Raw genomic sequence first — 21,353 nt, 5'->3', positions numbered from 1 at the left:
AACAGGGATGGATCTTGAGAGTATAATGCTAAGTGAAATAAGTTAGACAGAAAAAGCAGAGAACCATATGATTTCACTGATCTGTGGTATATAAACCAAAAACAACAAAAGAACAAGACAAAGAAGTAAGAAACAAAAACTCATAGACACAGACAATAGTTTAGTGGTTACCAGAAGGTAAGAGGGGTGGGTGTGGGAGATGAGGGTAAGGGGGATCAAATATATGGTGATGGAAGAACTGACTCTGGATGGTGAACACACAATGGGATTTATAGATGATGTAATACAGAATTGTACACCTGAAATCTATGTAATTTTACTGACAATTATCACCTCAATAAATTTTTAAAAAAGAAACAAACAAACAAAAAAAGAAACTGGAGCCCTCGTGCATAGCTAGTGGAAATGTAAAATGATGCAGCCACTCTGGAAAACAGTACAACGTGTCCTCAACAAAATTAAAAAATAAGCCAATGGAGGAGAGAAATGTTTTCTCTGTCAGAAAAAAAGTAGAATGTCACCTTGAATGCTCTTGCAAGGTTGTTTCAATAATCAAAGGCATTCTTAATAAAGCTATACTCCTTAGTCTATGGGGTGGGTTTCTGTAAACCTTAGAAATATACTAATGCTGGATTACTAATATCATCAATTCCACAAACATTAATTGAGCACCTAAAATGTGTCAGAGACTATGCCCAGTGCTGAAGATATAGGATGAACAGTTTATAAAAACTGTGGCTCTCAACTCTGGAAGCCTCTAAAGATTGATCCCAATCTCCTGTGAGCCATAAAATAACATCAGCTCCAGCCCCACCTTCAGAGATTCTGAGTCAGTGTCTAGGAAACTAGGCATTTGTAGTTTTTTAAAGATCCTCAGGTGATTTAATATTCAGCCAGAGTTGATACTCTCAAGTTGTAGGATCTCAATACTCTTGGAGAAAACACAAAGGTACAAGAATAATGCAGCAGTAGGACATATAAATGTTGTGACATCCAAGTACTCTGACCTTTGTTTGGGGTGACAGGCTTCAAAGGGATAGGACAAGGGACAAGGAAGCCTTCACCAAAGAAGTGATGCAAACATACTTCAGACTTCTAAGCAGCTATAGCTAGCTAACACTTCTCAAATAAGTACTAGGTGCCAGGTGCTTTGGATGGCACTACTAACAATTCCTGGAAGTAGGTATTATCACATACACATTGCCAATGAGGAAACTGAGGCTCAGGAAGGATCAATGACTTTCTGAAAAATCACAAAACTTGTAAGTGGCAGGGTTCGGATCGGAACCCAGACATCCTGCCTCGAACGCAACATAATTATGGGCGAAAAGTAATGAATTTAAGGAATTTTTAAATTTTAATATTTCCAAAAAATAAAAATAAGTAAGGAATAGGTGCCAAAAAGGGCAGCCCCTTGAATAACTGTAGTGCTTAGATACTTGGTAGAGTCATATTTTATCATTTCTTTTTCCAATACCACTTTTAATATTTTTATTGGGTTTTCAAAACATTGTGAATATTTCATTTTCCTTCAAATTGACCTAATAGAGATCCAAAGACAGAAATGCCTTACAGAAAAGCAATTTCTCCTTCAAGTTCAATTGAATCTGATGCCTGCGGAGATTCAGTTTGAGAATTACAGTGATCTGCACATGGAATATCTTCATACATTAGGGCCACCGGTGACTCTCTTGTCCCCCTTAGCTGTGCATTTTAAGTCTGTAAGATTATCACCTAAACCATAAGCAGCAGACCCAGGCAGGAGTTAACTCATCAGTCACCTCAGTCCAAATGTTCTAATAGGTTCTGCTGACCAACATAATCTGCTAAAGCCGCCCAGGTTCACAGTTGTTAAAAGTAGGCCTGATATTACAAAGTATAGGAAACAAGCAGTATTTTAGCTAAATGATTTCACATTTATGATGTAAGTCAGTCTTACAAGACTTCTAGAGAAAAATTTAATGATAACAAATTTTATCAAATAAAACAAGGATATAACAGCCTATAAATTATAGTTTTATTCATTAAGAGGAAATTACAAGTTATTTTTCTATTAATTTGAATTAAACATTCAAATGAATATTCTCATTGTAAGATCATATCACTCAGATGTAGAACTAGGATGTTTATTTTTTAAGAATTTAAGGATGATTGTTTTAGCTTATGATGTTTTCTCTGCCTAAATGTTTCTCTCTTCTCCTTTCATTATTTCCAATTGAATGTGTGCCCTCCAAACTATTCCAGACTTCTACATCCCACAAACAACCCAAATCTCCAAACACATAGTAGATCCTCCTAAGAAGTTTGTAGAACGGACATTGAATGAATAGAGTTGAAATCTACAATGCATTTTGTCCATTGCTTTATCAGGAGCCTCTCTGCCAACACTGAGTCCTGGGCTAAATTAATATTTATCAGAGAGGCTCAGTAGACTATTACACAAGTATTGCCACTGGACACAAGACTCCATGATCCTCATTTCCTCTCCTTTGACATATAGGCTTAGGCAAATTATTTATTTCCCCTGACTTTGGTTACCTCCACAGCGTAGAGTGGGGCTAATAATATCTTGCCTAGAAACACGAAACTCATCCAAATAATTTTATAAGGTATTTTCTAGCTCCAAACTATGGCAGATCTTTGACTGAATCTAAACTGTTCATAGTCCCATACAAACAACCCAGTTTGGGAAAAACACAGAAGTTCATATGAAGGTGCTGTGAAAAAGATGTGGGATAATGCACTGATAATGATAATCTGAATTAAATGAATTAAATCTATTGTATTGTGAATGCTTACTTATTATCACTCTTAATACTCCTATCTGCTTATGAAGAACCTCCAGTGCTCTGTTTCTTACCTTTTGACTTCCTGTCGTGGTATGATCTGCCTCGATAATGAGGAGTGTCCAAATACAAATTCTCAAGATCTTCTTGCCATGATTCAGGATTGAAGTGCTTGAGCAGATCTTCCACAGTATCAAATTCTGCAATTGTTTTGTCCAGAGCATCCGCAGTGAGAGTGGGATCCGTTACTGATGGAGAGTGATAGGATACTCCCTAAGAGTGACATACAGCTCAGTGTACTCAGAAAAAGCCATTGCTATGAAACACAACAGTCATACCGCTATGCGGAAGACACAGAAAAAGGATTCTGATGATAAGATATCATATGCATAAATATCATGCGATAGAACTATTCCTAAATAACAGTAACTAATTGGTAAATGAGAGTTATTCACTTCTTTTTAAATCAAAACCAGACAGATCATAAACCTTCCACTTCATCTGAATTGTAATCATTAAAAAAAAGACATACTAGTCTAAATGGAAATATTAAAATTAAGTCATCCAATTTCTTGGTTCAGTGTCCCAAATCACCCATATCCATATCAACAACTAATGATGAACAATTAAATTCTGAACTCCTTCCATGCAAATTTTATATAATCTGTTTCATTTTTCCATGTTTAGTCTCCGTGCCTCCTCTCCGGTCACCTAGCACTGTAAATGTTGTGTGAGCAGGGTTTGAATCTACTCTGGAGACATCCTGATAAAATTTGGCACTTTAACCAGCTTATTTACTGTCAACAAGGGTAATTAGCCATGAAACTGGCTCTCTTAAGAGTGGAAGAGTCACATGGGAAGCATATGTATTTTTCTTTTTTTTCTTTTAAGTGCTGTAGCTTGCTCGTAATCCCAGTTGCCATTAAAACATTGTCAGAAACACTTTTTAAATGGGTGCCCCATTTAAACAGCATTGAAAGTCTGGAAAGGATTATGTATTTTGCCATGGAATATATCCCTACATAAGTTCCCAAGCACTTACTTCACTAACCCTTGTACAATCTAGAGATAAATGAGCCATGATTCAAACATCTCTGTAAAAATTCATGACCCATTAACAAGGAAATAGAGAGCACACAGTCTCGAATGATTTCTAAATATCTTTAAAGAAACTGTCAAACAAATAAGATCCCCCTAAGGACAAATATCTCCTATCATTACAAGAAAATGGAAAATAACATAAACTTGTGTTCCCTGAACTTAACTGCAGTAGCCTGTTGAGAAATAATGTGCACCACAGAGGCGCAGACAACAAAATTCACATTTCTATTCTCACTCTCAGGTAATGTTCTTTTCTTTTTAACCAATCAAGGTCCGTAAGTGATCGCATGATGACTTTCTCTGACAGGAATGATCCCCATTTAGCAAAACTAAGTGTGTAAAAGCATTAACCTCCCAATGGGTCATTTAGAAGCAGTTTTCAAATATGTCCTGTAGGGGGTAAAATAGGGTTTGTTTGGGGAGTAGGGTGTGAGACATGAGACAGACTGCTGGTGAAGCTGCCAGGCCAACTCTTTAAACTAAGGCTGTGTGTGTGTGTGTGTGTGTGTGTGTGTGTGTGTGTGTGTGTGACATAAGCTGAACCTTGATTGAAGCACTCATTTCTGTCTTTCACATCCCTCTTGCCATCAAATGATAACGATGGATAATACTTAGATTCTGCACCAAAATTCCAAATTCCCATTCAAATTGTATTGTCTGGAGAATCTCCTGTCTACCTAGCTCATATTTAGCAGATGATTTATAATTAATCTTGTATCGCAATAATGTGGGTCTAAGATCCAAAAAATCAAAATGAGCCGGCCAAAGTTATGTCACGGCAGAATATAAAAGCTTTGAAATTAAAATCCTTCCCTTGGATTTAAAAATTAAAGCAGGGATATCAATCAAACCATACCTACACAAGCAAAGGTTCTTACAACGGCTCTGGGGAACTTCTGGCAAGATGTTTCCTGGGGTTGCTCCTAACTGTGCCTAGAATGTAGTATGTACCCAGATAACTCTTCAGGAGAAAGCTGTGAAGGGGCTCTTCATCCCTGAGGGGTGGGGTGAGGTGGGGTGGGGGCAGGGATTTAATTTCTTTTAACGTTAGTCTGAAGAGGAATCCCAAACTACAGATAAAATGTACAATTAATTATCCTTATGTATGAGCTGTACTGCTGTTTTCAAGTTTTGACTCAGGACAGTTGACAGAAACACTGGTGATGGTAAAAATAATATTTATGAGTGATTAGATGACCTAATAAACCCATGAGGACAGTTTTGTTTCTGAGGTAATTATTATAAAAAATGTTTTTGAGAGAGAACTAATTGGGTGTGCCTACTTCAACTGCACTGTAAATTTGATCTCATTCACCTTTTGTTATATGTTTACAAAAATAAATTCTAAAGCTAACTTAACTGCTTTAAAATTATAATTTGCAAAAAAAAAAAAAATGCTGTGAGGACTGTAAACCACTTTCAAAAAAACAAAGTATGGTTTGTACAGAAGTTAATAGTAGGTCCAAATTCCCTTGCTCCTCCTCCAGAAGGTTCTTGAAAAACAGAATGCTGATGAAAGAAGTCACATCTCTTGGGTCTTCCTAAAGTACTAATCAGAACCTGGACTTGGAACTCAATCCAGAAGAGTTTCCAATGGATATGGACCCAGGTTTCTGCTTCCTTCCACAGACACTCCAAATGGATGGGATAATCCCTTTCTTTTAGAGGACCTGGATTATCCTGAATTAGCCAAGGGTCCTTTTACAGGATAAAAGCTAAAGCGTGTTATTTCTGCACTTCTAGTAAGGATGAATAGACAACCCTGAACTATCACGTCTAAGAAGCTTTAGAAGCTGGAGGATCTCTTGGCAGAATAGCACACTAGGTCCTGGTTGCAAAGGCTGCCTCTGGTATCTACCTTGAATTGTTGGTCTCAGGCTGCTCACTGTCCAGGTCTCCTGCCTAGCCTCCCAGATTTTAATTTTCACCTGCCTGACAATGATTACTTACACTTAGCTACGTTCAGAGCATGCATTCTGGGCTGTCAAAACCAAACAAATAAAACACTCTTAATATCACTATCAGAGATCTCAATGACCTCTGGATTCAGATCATGTTGTTCCTGTCCAGCAGCCACAATCAGGTGAACTAAATCATCACAAAATCCATAGCTGAGGAAATCCTGTCATATGAGAGAATTAAAAAACAAAAAATCCCCAGAGCAAAAAATAGCACATCATTTTTGGAAAACAAAACAAAACAAAACAACTCAGCCACAACGACCCACTTTAGAACCATGGACAAGCTTTCTCCATGCTCTTGACCTTTTAATGAACAACTGTATTTATTATCTTGTATTTTATTGTTGCATAAGTACTACCCATAGCACTGGATGAAACAAGGTCTGTTCTTTCTATACAAAGTAGAAAAGTAGACAGAATACTGTGAAATGACTTAAGTTAGAGAAAAAAACAGGGGCATGAACCATTTTTACAATTTCAGCATGGGTTATGTTTTATTTCCAACTCAAATAGAACACATGCCTGGTTTGCACTTAAGTTATCTTATTGTAAACATTGGGATTCTTCACGTCTGAAAAGATCCTTGAAAATGCAAACGTTAACAGCTTTCCCTGGAATATTGAAAAAACGATTTCCCCACTTGAGTTTGGGCCATGGACCAGTCTGAAATATTTGATATGTCTGGACAGTCCTTCAGTTGGAACGTTCCGCCTTGAAATTGATATAGACTTTAGCCATTGTCTACCTCGTGTTCCTACAATGAATACTGGCATTTCCTGAAAACTTTCTGAAAGAGGAAAAAGGGCATCTGACATAGCCTACTGTGATCTAAATTAAACAAAAGTATACATCATGCTTGAAAGCTGGCTTTTGGTGAAGCCATAGGTTCTTAATGCAGTTGACGTTGTTCTGGGTTGACCTTGCTACTCCATCAGTGTTTTTCACTGGCAACAGAAAAATAAATTACTTACTGAGATAGAGCTTGTGACTGACTCCCAGTTGGTCTCCGAGGCTGCTGCGGGTTGGAAATCTTCCTAGAAGGCAAACAAACATCCATGTGAGTCAGTCAAACCTCTGTTCAATTTATTACATGCACAATTTCAACATCACAGACATCTGAATCTTCTTCCAACTAAGTGACAACAGGACTAGAGGCTGCATTCCTGCTGAACAGGCCACCATTTGTTTAAACACCTTTCCTCAAGAACCTTTCTAACTCAAGACATGGACAACTGCATTCACATTTACATATAAGCAGCGGTGAAATGGAAAATATGCAGACAGCAGTTCAAATATTAACTTAGCCATCTACGGGCTGTGTGATCTTAGGTAATCTACCTAACCTCTCCAATCTTTCTCTTCCTCACCTGTAAAAAGCTGGTATGGGATGTTTAAATTACAGGGTTGTTTTGAGAATTGAATATATTAATTACATAACTATAACTAGCAATTAACAAAGTGCTTAAAGGGTAATAATAATTACTATCGATATTAACGTTTGTTTGGTTTGAACTAGGTTCTGCATCATGTTCAATCCTTCCCTCTGAGCTCATCTACAACATCAGTGATCTTTCCAAAGACAAATTAACTGACAAAGGGCTCTTCCTAACTCTCTTAAGAAAAGTCAGGAAGAATGAAGGAGGAAGAAAATAACTATGGGTGTGACAAAATACTGCCCACTGGAGGAAAAAAGGTAAAAGGCAGACCTGAGAAAGCTATTTATCTCAGAGAAGCCATAAAGGATATGTGATATCTAGCAATGGACCTCAGAGAAACAAACTTCTCTTAAAAGGTAAACTTCTCTCTAACTTGTGTGTGATTTTTCATGTTACTCTAGCACCATTAAGTTTAAAAAACGTAATGGAAAGAGCTGATTGTACCATTTTTACAAGTTACACGTGGTTTTTTGATCTTGCTAACATTAATTATCTTGGTTAATTTCTTCCAGCCTGACCCAGGGAGGAGGAGGTATTTTAATGTATTGCTGAGAAAAATCCAGCCGCTCGAATCTAAATACTTATTTACCAGAGTATACTTACTGAACAAGAGCTAAGTATCAGGACTAAATTTCATTAATACTTTGAGGAGCTGGAAGTACATTTGTTAATTACTCATGATGAGACTGGTTTATATATAAATGTCTCTGCTGAAGAAAATTTTAGTTGTAAGACAGAATTGAGTCAAATGTGGGGGTTCAAGAAATGGGCACCTATTGAAAACTGACTAGAAATCATTATTATAATCTCAACCTTATGGAAGATAGGAAAGAAAGAGAAAATGTGGTCTCTGCACTCTGAAAGGTAGGATGCATATGAAAACGACACTGAATTCCCACAGGAGAAGGATATGCAAACAAATGAAGGTTGGCATTTATGAGTTTTCATAAGTCAGTGAGCAGGTGAAACTGGGTAAGAAAGCCCATGACTTCTCTATGTCTTGAAGAGACTATTGGTTGGATGATAAATGCTGGATAAGATAGACATGAAAATCCTCAGAGCACAGAATTTTCATTTTCGCTCATTCATTATTTGTTAATCACCTACTATGTGACACATTCTAAGCTGAGGGTAGAATCACAAGGAAATGAGAAACTATCCCTACCCTCAAAGAGTTCAAAATGTAAACATGTAAATAAGTAGGTGCAATAACCCATGTGGTTGCTCTGATACAAGACTAATCAAAATAGCATGGAAGGTAGTAGAAAATTCTACCTTGGGAGGAATTGAGCTTGGAAAAAATTTACATTAGAAGGTGACTCTTGAGCTGACATAGAGCGTTTGAGGTGCCTATGAAATATCCAGGTAGAGATGTTTAGGAGGCCATTTGCTATATGAGAATGGACCTCGTAATAGAGACTTGCACTTGAGATGTAGATTTAGAAATCATCAACACAAAAATGGCAATTAAAGCAAGTAATGGATTATGTTGACCATGTGTAAAAATCGAAAGAGGGATAATCTTAAAATCTTGGAACTAGAAAGAATTTTAGAATTCTCTAGTCCAGTCTCTTCATTTTAATGATTAGAAAACCAGTTCTCAGAGAGATTGATGGTGTACTCTGTACTATATAGCCATCTTCTGGCAAAGCTAGGACCATCAGAGCTCATCTCTGATTACAAACTGTGTGGTAATCTTTCACATCATTACAGCTGGCTTAGATGGAACAGTGTCCAAAGGGGGAGTTAATAGAAAAGTAGGAAAGACATAAAGCAGAGTATTGGTGGAAGAGTCTAAGACGATATCTTTCAAAGTATCCTTAGTTATTTAGATATTATATCTTCCCTTACTAAATTCTGTGACTTCAGTTTACTTCATTTTCTTACAATGAAGAAATATGATAAAACATACTTTGTTAAGCATTTTAAGTATAACAGGCCTTCCATGTAAATGCACCTTGACAAATGTTACACAAAGAACTTTCAGTTTCTTCACTGTCTCAGCTAGAGGATTCTAGTCAGAAACTTCAATAGGCGTAAGTGATAAAGGATTTCATTAAAGTCCAGATAAAATGTAAATTTATCTTCTCTTAGCAACAGGAATATTAGACATTTAAAAGAAACCAAACTTTTTTAATGTTGTTTCAAAATCTGTCATTATTTATGACATATTTAAAATGAGATTACGAAAAAGAATGATTTCCCTTATAAGAACAAAACACAGAAACTCCAAATTTTAGCCTTGAAAGGAGAATCTTGTCAGGGGAAGGAACATAGCAATTTTACCTTCTAAATCTATCCTTACTATGACCATTTCTCATCTTTTCCACAACAACCTCGAAGAAACTAACAATTCAACCAATTGTCTGTTCACTTTCTCCATGCTTCTACTCTCTCCCTAGAGTCCACATTGCACATGGCAGCCAGAATTATCTTTTTCCCCAGCTTTATTGACAAACAATTGACAGATAACATTGTGTAAATTTAGGTGTACAATGTGATAATTTGATACATATGTATTGTTAAATGATTACCAGATTGTTAATACATCCATCACCTCACATAACTACAATTGTCTGTGTGTGTGTGTGTGTGTGTGTGTGTGTGTACGTTGAGAACATTTAAGATCTACTCTTAGCAGCTGTCAAGTATATAATACAGTGCTGTTAACTATAGTAACCACACTGTACATTAAAGTCCCAGAACTTATCCATCTTATAACTGGAAGTTTGTACCCTTTGACCAATATCTCCCCATCTCCTCCACTCCCCAGCTCCTGGAAACCACAGGTTTGTTTTTTCTCTTCTCTTCTCTTCTCTTCTCTTCTCTTCTCTTCTCTTCTCTTCTCTTCTCTTCTCTTCTCTTCTCTTCTCTTCTCTTCTCTTTTCTTTTTTTGAGATTCCACATATAAATGAGATCACATAGTTTTTGTTTTTCTGTGTCTGGTTTATTTCACTTAGCATAATGCCCTGAAGTTCCATCCATGTGGTTACAAATAGCAGGATTTTCTCCTTTCCCATGGCTGAATATTATTCCATTCCATTGTATATATTATAACACACACACACACACACACGAGTACATATATATATATATGTAGAGAGACTATAATACATCACATTTCTTCATTCATATAGACATGGGGGTGTAGATGCCTCTTTCAAATGGTGATTTTATTTCTTTTTCCTCTATATCCAGAAGTGGGATTGCTGATCATATGGTAGTTCTATTTTTAATTATTTTGAGGAATGTTTATGCTCCAGTTTCTCTGGTTTCCCATGTACATTCAGAGATGATGTTCACCTGCTACCCTAACTACAGGCAAAGCAGGAGTTTATAGTTGCAGCCCATTCTGACAGGTCAGTGCCTATGTTACACGGTTTGTTACATACAGAGGGTGCCAAAAAAATGTATACATATTTTAAAAAAGGACAAAAACTGTATTAATTGTAATACTTAATATATACCGATAACAAAAGATGAATACAAGCGACGTTTGACATCTGCAATTACAAGAGGTGCTCAAAGTGGTTACCATCAGCGTCCAGACACTTCTGATTACAGCAAACTGATAACAGCTCAGAGCACAGATAATAGCTCTTAAAATATGTATACATTTATTGGCACCCCTGGTATTTTTTTGGGGGGTGGCAGAAATTGGTTTATTCTGGGTCCGTCCAGCGAGCCAGTGGGGTGCTGGGGTGGGACAGTGAGAGCCTAGGACTCCACAGATGGTGGCTGCTGATGTGGTTGTGGCTACGATGTCTGGGTGCTTTCTGATGTAATGCCCTGGCCCCCAATGTCTGGGATGTGCATATTTTCACTGTCCACAGGCGCCAAGATGGCCTTGTGGATGGAGGTGGCCTCGGAGTGTAGTTTGAGGTGGTTGAGCATCATGCAACTTGCCAGCAGCGTAGCTGTGGCATTGGTGATACTTCTGGCTATGTCCCTTGTAGGGGTCTCACACAACATACATGTGGTCATGAGGACAGGGCCCCTGAGCAGCCCTGCACAGACATTGTTGACGATGTTGCCATTGAGATTAGGTTTCACCATGACATGGAACTGCCGGGGCTGAACACCAGCTGCACAGTGGTTTTGTCCTCAATCATATTCTCACAGGTGATCTGGGGGTACCGGCTGCCACCTCCTTGCAGTGCTGGAGGAAGAGTCCGTCACCAAGTTTCATGATGTTGGCCTTGTGCATGGCTGTCACTTTCTTGCACCCACTCTCCTGGTCCAGTCTGAAGGGTACTGAACAATGCACAGGGACTTGGCCTTGGTGAGATCTTCAGGCCTGCCACACTGGTGCTCCAGGCTGCTATACTCGCCCTCCGTGTTTGCCCTGACGATGAGGATATCTGTGTTCCCCGGCTAGGTCACCACTCCTGGAAGGCTCTTACAGTGGATGACGCTGGCATAGAGGTCCAGGCTGGTGCAAAGGATGTTGCAGGATTTGAGGGATGGTGGCAGGTTACGGTTTGTTTCGATGTTGCCCTTCAGGAGCACGCGGATCTGACAGAGGGCCACGATGGTGTTGTGGATGGCCTCTTCCTCAGCCTTGGAGCTCACGTGCACCTCTCCAAAGTGCCAGCACACTCGCGTGCCTGAACAGACTTGATGTGTGACACGAGCTCAGTCGCAATGTCGTCCTCGGGGATCACAGTCACCATGCACCCCTACCGTACTTAACCGATGGAGGAACTGTTTATTACAGCGAGAAGCTCCTCGGGGGGGCCTCGTGGGTGCCCAGAATTTCCCAAGGATGGCAGAGGAGGGCCAGCCTGAGCACTGCCTTCGCAGAGCCGCCAGCGTTTTTGCCACGACTGGAAATAAGAACCCTGCTCGACCTGACCTGCAGCCACCGCTCTCACCAGAGTTCAAAGGACGCAGTCTCTATTTGTTACATGTTTTTAATGTCATCTTGGTAGACAGCGTGATTTTTCAAGCTCCACGCTAATGAAAGACAAACTTTTTGTGGGTGCTCTTAGCAGAACAGTGCCCTTAGCTTTACTTAAGAGATGCTAAAATAGAACGAACAGTGAATAATGATTTAAAATGTACCAAAAGAGTCCAGCTTACAAAAACTACTTTTCTGTTCTTTGCTCGGGCAAACTCAGATAAATGCTTTAAAAGCCATGTCCCATTCTTCTGAGAGAGAAGTATTTGTTAGATGCAAGAAGTCGGTACAAATTCGGCCCTTGATTTCTTAACCTCTTGCTCATGAATTGTAATTGTAATATGTCCCATCCTAAAAGAAAGGAGTTGATATATTGGTGACTTTGTTCCCTCAGTCTGTGAAGAGAATGTCTGCACTTCGGTGCTGTGGGTAACTTACTGAAGCTGTCTAAGGGTCCAATGTTCTCCCTTGAGAGATGAGCAAACTGAATCTCAGAAAGCCTCATGGACTGCCCAGCAGCCCCAAACTAATTATTACTGAAGTCAGGACTAGAACCCAATAAACTATTGTGCATCTCTTGGTCACATGATCTTTCCAGCCCACCAAATAATGATATATATCATTCTATAATTATAGGCATCTTAAACTGCATTGCTTTAATCTAATAAGAATTTATATCATTAAAAATATTAACTTATTCACAGATTATGTCCTCACATTAAAATAGTTCACAATTATATTTTGGCAGTGAAACATATTAATTGGTATTTTGAAATGACACTCATTCCCTTGTTCTCTGCATTTTACTATTTGGAGTAGTTTTGGAAACGTAGATATAATTCTCAGATCTTCACTTTTTGAATAGCTTTATGTGCATAGTTTGGTTTGTATGAGAAAAGTCTTATAAACTAGGAAGTTGGGGAGGTATGTAAAAATAAAATCTTAAAGTACATGAAAATACAGATAAATATTTATATACCCAAAGTGTGGAAGAGATATTTCTAAGCATGGATGAAAAAGTCAAAAAACATAAAAATTGATATACCTCACATACACAAAATGTTGTACAAGTCCAAAAAATACCAAAAACAAAATTGAAAGCATAATGATGAAATAGCAAACACACTTGTAACAGATAACACATAAATAGTTAACATTCTTAAAATAAAATGAACTCATAAATCAAAAGTTTATGAGTATGTTCCATATCATACAATTTTGCTAGAAAAATGTACAGATATCTGATTGAAACAGGACTAAAAACATATTCACAGAAATATTAACATTGTTGGTACTGAATGATGGATGATTTTTGTTTTCTACTTTTGTCTATTGTGAAAATTAATAAAGGAGACATCAACCAAGACTGGAGTCTGCAGGGCCTATAAGAGGAGCTCTCAGGCGCTACCACTCATCCTTGGTTGCCCCAAACAGGAACAGACATGCTTTGTATCTCCAACAGGAAGATGTTTTCTACTCTACAGTAGTATCCCAGCAGGAAGAATAAGGATTTTCTCCTCCCTTGGCAGCAGCCCAACCAATGAGAGACTGTCACAAACCACCTAATGACAAGCCACTATACTTCAAACTCCCAGTTTCCTCCAATGGACTCTTTGTTTATAACAGCTCCTTCCAATTTCCTATTTCTACTATAAAATAACATTCCTCTCTTTTGTTCTCTGGACTTGCCTATGACTTTGCCATAGCCTGTGTGTTCCAAATTATAATTATCTGCTATTCCTGAATAAACCCATTTTTTGCTGGTAAAATCACTAACTTTGATTTTTAATGTCATATATATATACACATATATATGTATATATATGTATACATATATATACACACACACACATATATGTATGTACATATGTGTATATATACATTCTAAAATTTTTATAATAAACATCTGGGCTTAAGAAGGAATGCTAAACTTCTGAAACAACAATGGAAAAGAAAAAGTGGATTGAAGTGTGCGTCAGTATTTACCTCTAAAGACTTACTTTATATTATTATATTGAATGGTGTTACCCATATATTCTCTAGTGGAAAATAAAAGCCTTCTTGTGAAAATGCTTCTCACCAATTATTAAATAGAGAATTATATAAAGATGTGATGTAAAGAATTCTGGAATGATCACATTTGGCTCCACCCAAAACATGGATAATGGAACACAACTTTTGATATCTTTAAAAATAGCCATGAAAACATGTGATCAGGGTCAAATAGGCATTTAGCTGTTTGAGGACAGTTTAGTCACAGGCTGAAAGCAAATATAGCGAGGGATAAAATAACACTACAGATAATGAATATTTTGAATTATAATCTTTGTATTAAAGGCTAAGATATGAATGGAAATTTCCATTTTCAGAAAGAATATTGCCAGATAACCCTTCTTGCCATCAGTCCCTTTGATCCCATTCCAGAGGTCAGGTGGAATATTATAAGCTAATAAGCAAATAATCTAATCATTCCTCCAGCAAGGGTAGCTTGCATACATTTAATCATTGAGTGTCTGCAATGCATGTCTTAAACAAATCCCTCTCCTGTCCCTTGATAGTGGAGCTGGGGACACTTGTCTTATGAGTCCCTGAAGACAGACATTGCCAGGCCAATATTTCAAACATTTGGGATGATTAGTTGTACCCTGTCCCTGGATCTCAGGGAGGATGACCATTCATTTTTATCCTAGGTGATTATGCTATATGTGAGTAGATGAGCCATAAACTTCCTTGCTCACAGGGATATATTCCACCATCTCTTAAAACAAAACAGTTACCTGGAGTTTTAAAAAGCTTTCAGCCAAAATAATCTAACTTACCAAGGGTGACTTATTTGGGGAAAGTTTCAAAAGACATTTGCCAGAGTATTTTCCCTAATTTTGAAAATTTTTCTTCTGTTTGCTGTTTTCTATTCATTTCTCAGAGGAAGAAAATAAATTCTCTCCTAATTGTATCTGTATTTCTTGACAGAGCTAGTGCTTATATGGTTTCTATTGAAATGCATAAGAAACATAGAGGGATTTGTCAGAATTCACAAAACATAACAAACGAATACACTATCAATATTTATTCCTTCAGTGAATTCTTCATTTGTTCACGATGCATTGCTCTGTTCATAACTCACTGAGGGAAACTCCAATAATACTAAACTTAGAGGCCTGGACCTGGGATCACTCTATGGAGAAGATCCTTCAGAACAAAGACTTTCAACACCTCAGTACATGGATTTCTGGCATGCAGTCCCAGGAATGTATGTGGAAATAATAATATACCAGTGTCTTAATGATTATAGGAACAGAATAAAGCAAAAATTGAAAACCATTAGGATCAATCAAACTCTGTGATTCAACCAAACCTTTACAAGTATATTTTATTACATGCTCGTCATCAAACCAGCTGTTTTTCAAGTAAAATGGGAAAGACCTTGGCTGGAGACCAGCTTTTATTGGCAACAACATTTAATACAAGGATATCAAGATTTCAAGAATCAGTAATTAACAAGAATCCATGAGCATCTTTCAAAGTTAGAGAATTTACCTGTGATTTTAATAACATATATGCTTAGAGCTATAAGAAGCCCTGAACATGAGTCCTCTATTATTGGAAACATAATTTTAATAAAATATAAAATGCATCTTTAATAACAAATAGCCTCATGGATAAGACATACTTGCAGATTTCCACTGATTTAAGAGTTAATTTTACAACTTTTTCATTTATCATTATGGACAATAAAGTACAATGTTTTAATTGGGAACTTGTAGGATTCATCAGCTAATAATCCATGTAATATTGATATTAATATCAAGATATTTTCAAAAATTCATTTTTCTTATGTTATGAGACAAAGAACTTCTACGTGTGAGTTTCTGATTTCTTCAGATGGAAATTAGTCCAGGAAGCTGTTAGCAATAGGATAAGTGAAGATTAGAGCAAATACCAGTCCAATGGGTGCAGAAGACAGTTGCTCCAGTGAGCAAAGAAGAGGTCACCAACTAGGATGGGGTCATGAGGCCATACTTGAAAGCTAAAGAAGAATCAAGGTGTGTTTGCAGATAGAGGGAATCTATTCAAGTAGAAAAAGGATGAACAACCTGTAATTATTACTTGCGTAGTAAGACTTGAGGAAAACATAATGATCCTGGAGAGAAGAGATGGATAATCAAGAAGGTTGATTAAAGCCTGTATATACCAAACAAAGATGCCTTAGCAAGGGACTGCACAGAAAACTGCAAATTGCAAAATATAACTTTGCTAATAGCTTTCATTGTATTTGATACAGATCAAATAATATATATTTCATTTACATCTCCAAAAATATTGCCAGAGGTCTCTCTACAATGTGTTGTTGAAAAGCTAGGTGCAGATTTAAATTCCGCAAATAGCTCTTGTAAACACAGTAAAGTTTAGTATTAAAAAGATGCTATGAACATAGACAATAGTTTAGTGGTTACCAGAGGGTAACAGGGGAGGAAGGTGGTAGATGAGGGTAAATGGGATCAAATATATGGTGATGGGAGGAGAACTGACTCTGGGTGGTGAACATACAACGTGATATTGTGTGATATTGTGTACATCATATATATGATGTATTACAGAATTGTACACTTGAAACCTATGTAACTTTACTAACCACTGTCACCCCAATAAACCTTAATAAAAAACAAAGGAAGAAGAAGGCACTATGATTAATTATTTTGTATTAACTGCTGTCTTTTATGGATCATAGATAATGTGCTGGACACTACATGAAACCTGTTCCATACATGATCGAATTCGTCATTGCTGCAGCTTTAAGAGATGAGGGAGCAGGAAGACAGAATGGTTAAGTAGCTTGCTCATGCTAGTGAGACTGGTTATTAAGAGGCTCCACAGATATCTGAACTTGAGGCTAACTGTCTGTGTTCTTTCATCACTTCTGAACTATTCCTTCTTTTATTCATAAAGAATCCTTTTATAAGATAAACAAACATCCTTGATTTGTGCTAAGTACAAGTTTTCATACATTCCTTAAATGCATTTCAAAAGAACATTTGGTTCACTTCACCAGTAGCCTGAAAGTTATTAAAGATTGTACTTTTGATATTGCTAAGCTAATCTTAAATACTATTTATACTCCCAAGCTAAAATGGATGGCTGAGGAAATTATTTTGCTACCTTAGGAAAATTGCAAGTTTGAAATGAAAAGAAGAAATATTGACCTGAATTATTCATATTTTTATTTCCTTGCACTTAGCACAATGTTTGGTACATAGTGCGCACTCTTTGTTTTGTTTTTGTTGTTGTTGAGGGAGGAAATACTATTTCATACTCAAAATTCAACAAACCATTTCATTTTCACTGACAACTCTGTGCCAAAATTCCCACTCCTAAGAACTGCTAAATTTCTCTGTACTTGAATGGCGTTATATAAATGGATTACCCACATCTTGGCCAAAAGCTAGTTATATTATTAAAAACAAATATTAGAGAAAATGGGAATTACAAACACTATGAAGAATAAGGCCACGTCACCAAAATCCCTTAGCTAAAATTATTTCCTCTATGAACTCAAATGATTCCATTGCTAATTCAAACTCTTAAGATCTGACATTAGGGAGAAAATACCATTTGAAGTCCAGTAGACAAAGCCCTAGTCAACACTGCTTGTCATCCCACCAAGAAAAAAAGCACTCATGAAATATTACGCAGCAAGTGATAGGTTTATAAAGTCAAGTAAACATCTTATAAGAGCATCAGGGGCAAGTCAGTCATAAGGCATTCAAAAAACTGTTCATTCTTTTTAAAAGCATGAATGTCGCTTAGGGATGTGACTTTGTGTTGTTGGTGACACATTTTCCCTGCACACATTCATCCTTATCCTTACACTTGACAAGTATTCATCAGAGCTGCCACCCATCATAATTATCACTTGGCACTATAAGCCACACCGAATGTAAAATATTTAATAGCCATTGTAGAACAATGTAAATCAACTAACAGTTAGGTCAATGACAACCTTATTCTTGACCTGACCGTAAGGGGACTTCCAGACTCATTTACGTGGTTAAAGTAGAGAGTTGGTTAATGTAAAGTTTGAAACAAAAGTGTAGCACCCATACCTCTGCAAATCACTCCTGACAGAAGGTGAGATTAGCACACTCTTCACCTTGCAGGTCCTCTTGCCACTTCCCACTCAACTCTCAACTAATCAAAGCACTTTGCAGGTTTCAAATCTCAAAAGCAGGCTTGCTGTCTGGGCACATTAACTGAGCTTGTTGGAGCTGAGTGCCAAGCACACAGGTCGTGGGTTTCATTCTGATAAGAGCTGGTAAAGCTTTGCACAGAGAAAAACTCAATACTGTGGCCAGACTCTGGTTAAAGCCAGTGAAAGAGACCTCCTGGGAACAAAGGCACCACTCAGTCATATAACTTCATCAGCACTCCTGAGTAAACAACTCAAAGTCTTCTCCCACTGGTTGAGAAAATCATTTCTAAATAGGATAAATGGTGTTTAAATGAGAGTTCCTGCAATTTGAATCCTATTGTTCCCGTCTATGGGCTTTTACAATTCCTGTTTAGTTTTGGTTATCATCAGTTAACAACAGTCTGTTATTACATTTGCCTGTTATCACATCAGCAATATTCATCAGCAGTTTCAGTGAGTGAAATCACCAGGCTTTGCACAGCAAAATTTTAATACTAGATTGGCTCTCTTTTGTCTCCTGCTATACTGTTTTGCATTATCACATGCTGTGTACTTAGTGAATGCAAAGTTCACTAAGTACATTGCTGTATTCATTGCTGTATTCACCTAAGCCAAAAGTAACAAAAGTAACGTTAATAAAGTAACGTTTGCTGAAAATAAATAAATAAATAAATAAATAAATAAATAAATAAATAAATAAATCGAATTCCAAAGTCAAAGGGAAAATACTCTCGAGATTAGGTAATCTATTACTTTTCTTCTACTGGAGTGGGAAAAGTAAGATCTGACCATGTTGTTGCCCAGGCCCAAGGACTAGCTGAGATATTCCCCGCATGTGGATATCTTTAGGCATACTTCATGTCTCATACTTAGACCTTATACCTATTTCTTTGTTCCTATCAGCACAGTTATGGAGATGGAAGAGAGTTTACAGATCACTAAGTTCACAGTTCTATTCTATATCTGACTACGATTGTTGAATGACCAAAATACGTAACTCACTGTGCTAGGCACAGGGTAACCCGTAGATGCTTAAGTTGTACAATTGCCCTTGAGGAATTTATCATCTAGAGTCATTCTAATTCCCCACTATTGCCATTCCCTTTTACATCAGCAACATTTATTTTCTTGATGGCTTACCATTATGTGAAATTATCTTGTTCATTTATGTCTGTATTTGTTTCCAAGTCTTCCTTAGAAGGTAAGCCCCTGAGGGTGGGATGTTTTCTAACTCTGTTACTGCTTAACCCCCAGAACCCACAACAAGGTCTGTTAACTAACGTGCATTCGATAAACCTAGTTAAATGAAAGAATAAATCATCACTGGGTTGCCTGAGGAGCAAATTTGTGCAAAGCTCTAACTTTGGCTGTATGTGTTAATAAATATCTGTAGAATGAATAAATTAATAATATAAGACCTATAGAAAAATGTGCTCTATGCGGGCTATAAGCAAAGTCCTTTTGGTCTACAGAGGAAGGAATGATTTAAGTCTATCTAGGAGGCTAAGGGAAAAGGTGTGAGGAGAAGTGGCCTTGGATTGACCCTTGAATGACAGAGCTTTTGATAGGGGAGTAGACAGGTGGAGAGGAGACTAGGCACAAAGGCAGACAGGAACACGATACTGGACCTGTGAGTATGCCATGTGCCCAAAGTACTGGGCTGGAGATGAGGCTGAAAAGGAAGAAGCAGGGCAAATCAGAGGGTCTTCAACGCCATGCTTGGCATGTTTTTTGTTTGTTTGTTTGTTTTTTGTTTTTTAGTAGGGTATTTAATTATTATTCGACAGGTACTTACAGACTTTCACTATTGCTGACTATACGGTTCAGGGTGCAGAAGATACAGAAATGAAAGAACATCAAGGTCACTGCTCTCAGTGAGCTTTAATCCTGGCCATCCTTTGCCTACCTACAAGGAAAACAAGCCCCCAAAAGTTCAAGTATCAGCGTCACAAGCAGATCTGATGCCTGGAGCCTGGGTCTTTCATAGTGCATTGCACTAACTTGTAGAGAACTGGTTTTAAATACAGCCACATTTCCCTTACTTCAGTTCACATGCCTTCCTTTCTGGGTGTATGATAAAAAAAAAAAAAAAAAAAAAAGTTTTGTCATCTTGATTTTAGTGATATTAACCAACATAATCGAGTTCCTAGAAAACAAACAGTAAATAACAGGTAGCTACTGAGAATAATGGGGAAAAAAGAAAAATGAACACAAGAAATTCAGTGTGGTTGATTTGGAAAAACTTTTTGGAATGTCCATAAACTTCTAAGGCAACGTTAAAATTAGAATTGATTCTTTATTTTGGAAATGAAATCCTTAAAATGATAATAGCATTCTCCACTCAAATACAATTTAGTTTTATCTTATTCCTCAGCAGGGTACAACATTACCTTTCTTCTTCAAAGAAGAGTTAGAATATTTGCCTGATGAGAAGATTCAATAGATGAGAATCCCTTAAATCCTTTATGATGACCCCTGAGGGTGGTCAGCAGGGAGTGATAGGTGGGATTACTAAAAGCTATCTCTAAACCCAGCAGGGATCATAGGGGTGCTAGAATACAAATGTGCCTGGATGGCTTTCATCAGAAGATCTCTAAGTATTAACAAAATAAAAGCAAACTCTACGCCTCCAAATGAAGAGCAGAGGAGATGAGACACTCTTTTGCTTTTCACCTTGCTGACTTAAGGACTGCAGTAATTTTGGTTGCTAGAAAGATTTAATATTCAGTGTATTAAAGCAGTTTTAAAATACGGTTTTGGTGACAAAGCACTCAGAATCTAATTCCACACGGAACATTGACTGTGTCACCTTAGGCAAGGTAAACATTATGCTGAAGATTCCTGATTTGTAAAATAGAAAAATCACACCCCCTACACAAACCCCTTGGGTTAGTTGAGGATTAAATTAGATAACTCATGTGAAAGTAACTGGCCCAGGTGGACATTCATCGCATTCTTTCCAAAACTGGCACACCCTTTCCA

General features: G+C 37.4%; 1 protein-coding gene and 1 pseudogene across 2 annotated transcripts in view; both read right to left on the bottom strand.

Annotated features, from left to right (window-relative positions):
• PDGFD (platelet derived growth factor D) overlaps positions 1-21,353 on the bottom strand; it is a 257,795-nt gene that overhangs the window by 30,672 nt on the left and 205,770 nt on the right. For both annotated transcript variants that reach the window (XM_019716795.3, XM_019716794.3), the window contains exons 4-5: positions 6,820-6,882; positions 2,861-3,059 (exon numbers count right to left, since the gene is read on the bottom strand). In XM_019716795.3, coding sequence (XP_019572354.1) covers positions 2,861-3,059; positions 6,820-6,882 — 262 coding nt within the window. The remainder of the gene's footprint in view (positions 1-2,860; positions 3,060-6,819; positions 6,883-21,353) is intronic.
• Positions 10,884-12,689, bottom strand: LOC109437502 (isocitrate dehydrogenase [NAD] subunit gamma, mitochondrial pseudogene; annotated as a pseudogene).

Source organism: Rhinolophus sinicus, chromosome 14 (genome assembly GCF_057876585.1).
Source record: "Rhinolophus sinicus isolate RSI-liver-muscle chromosome 14, RSI-T2T, whole genome shotgun sequence".
Classification (NCBI taxonomy): Eukaryota; Metazoa; Chordata; class Mammalia; order Chiroptera; family Rhinolophidae; genus Rhinolophus; species Rhinolophus sinicus.
The sequence above is the reverse complement of the archived record's forward strand: the minus strand, read 5'-3'. Positions and strand labels throughout refer to the sequence as shown.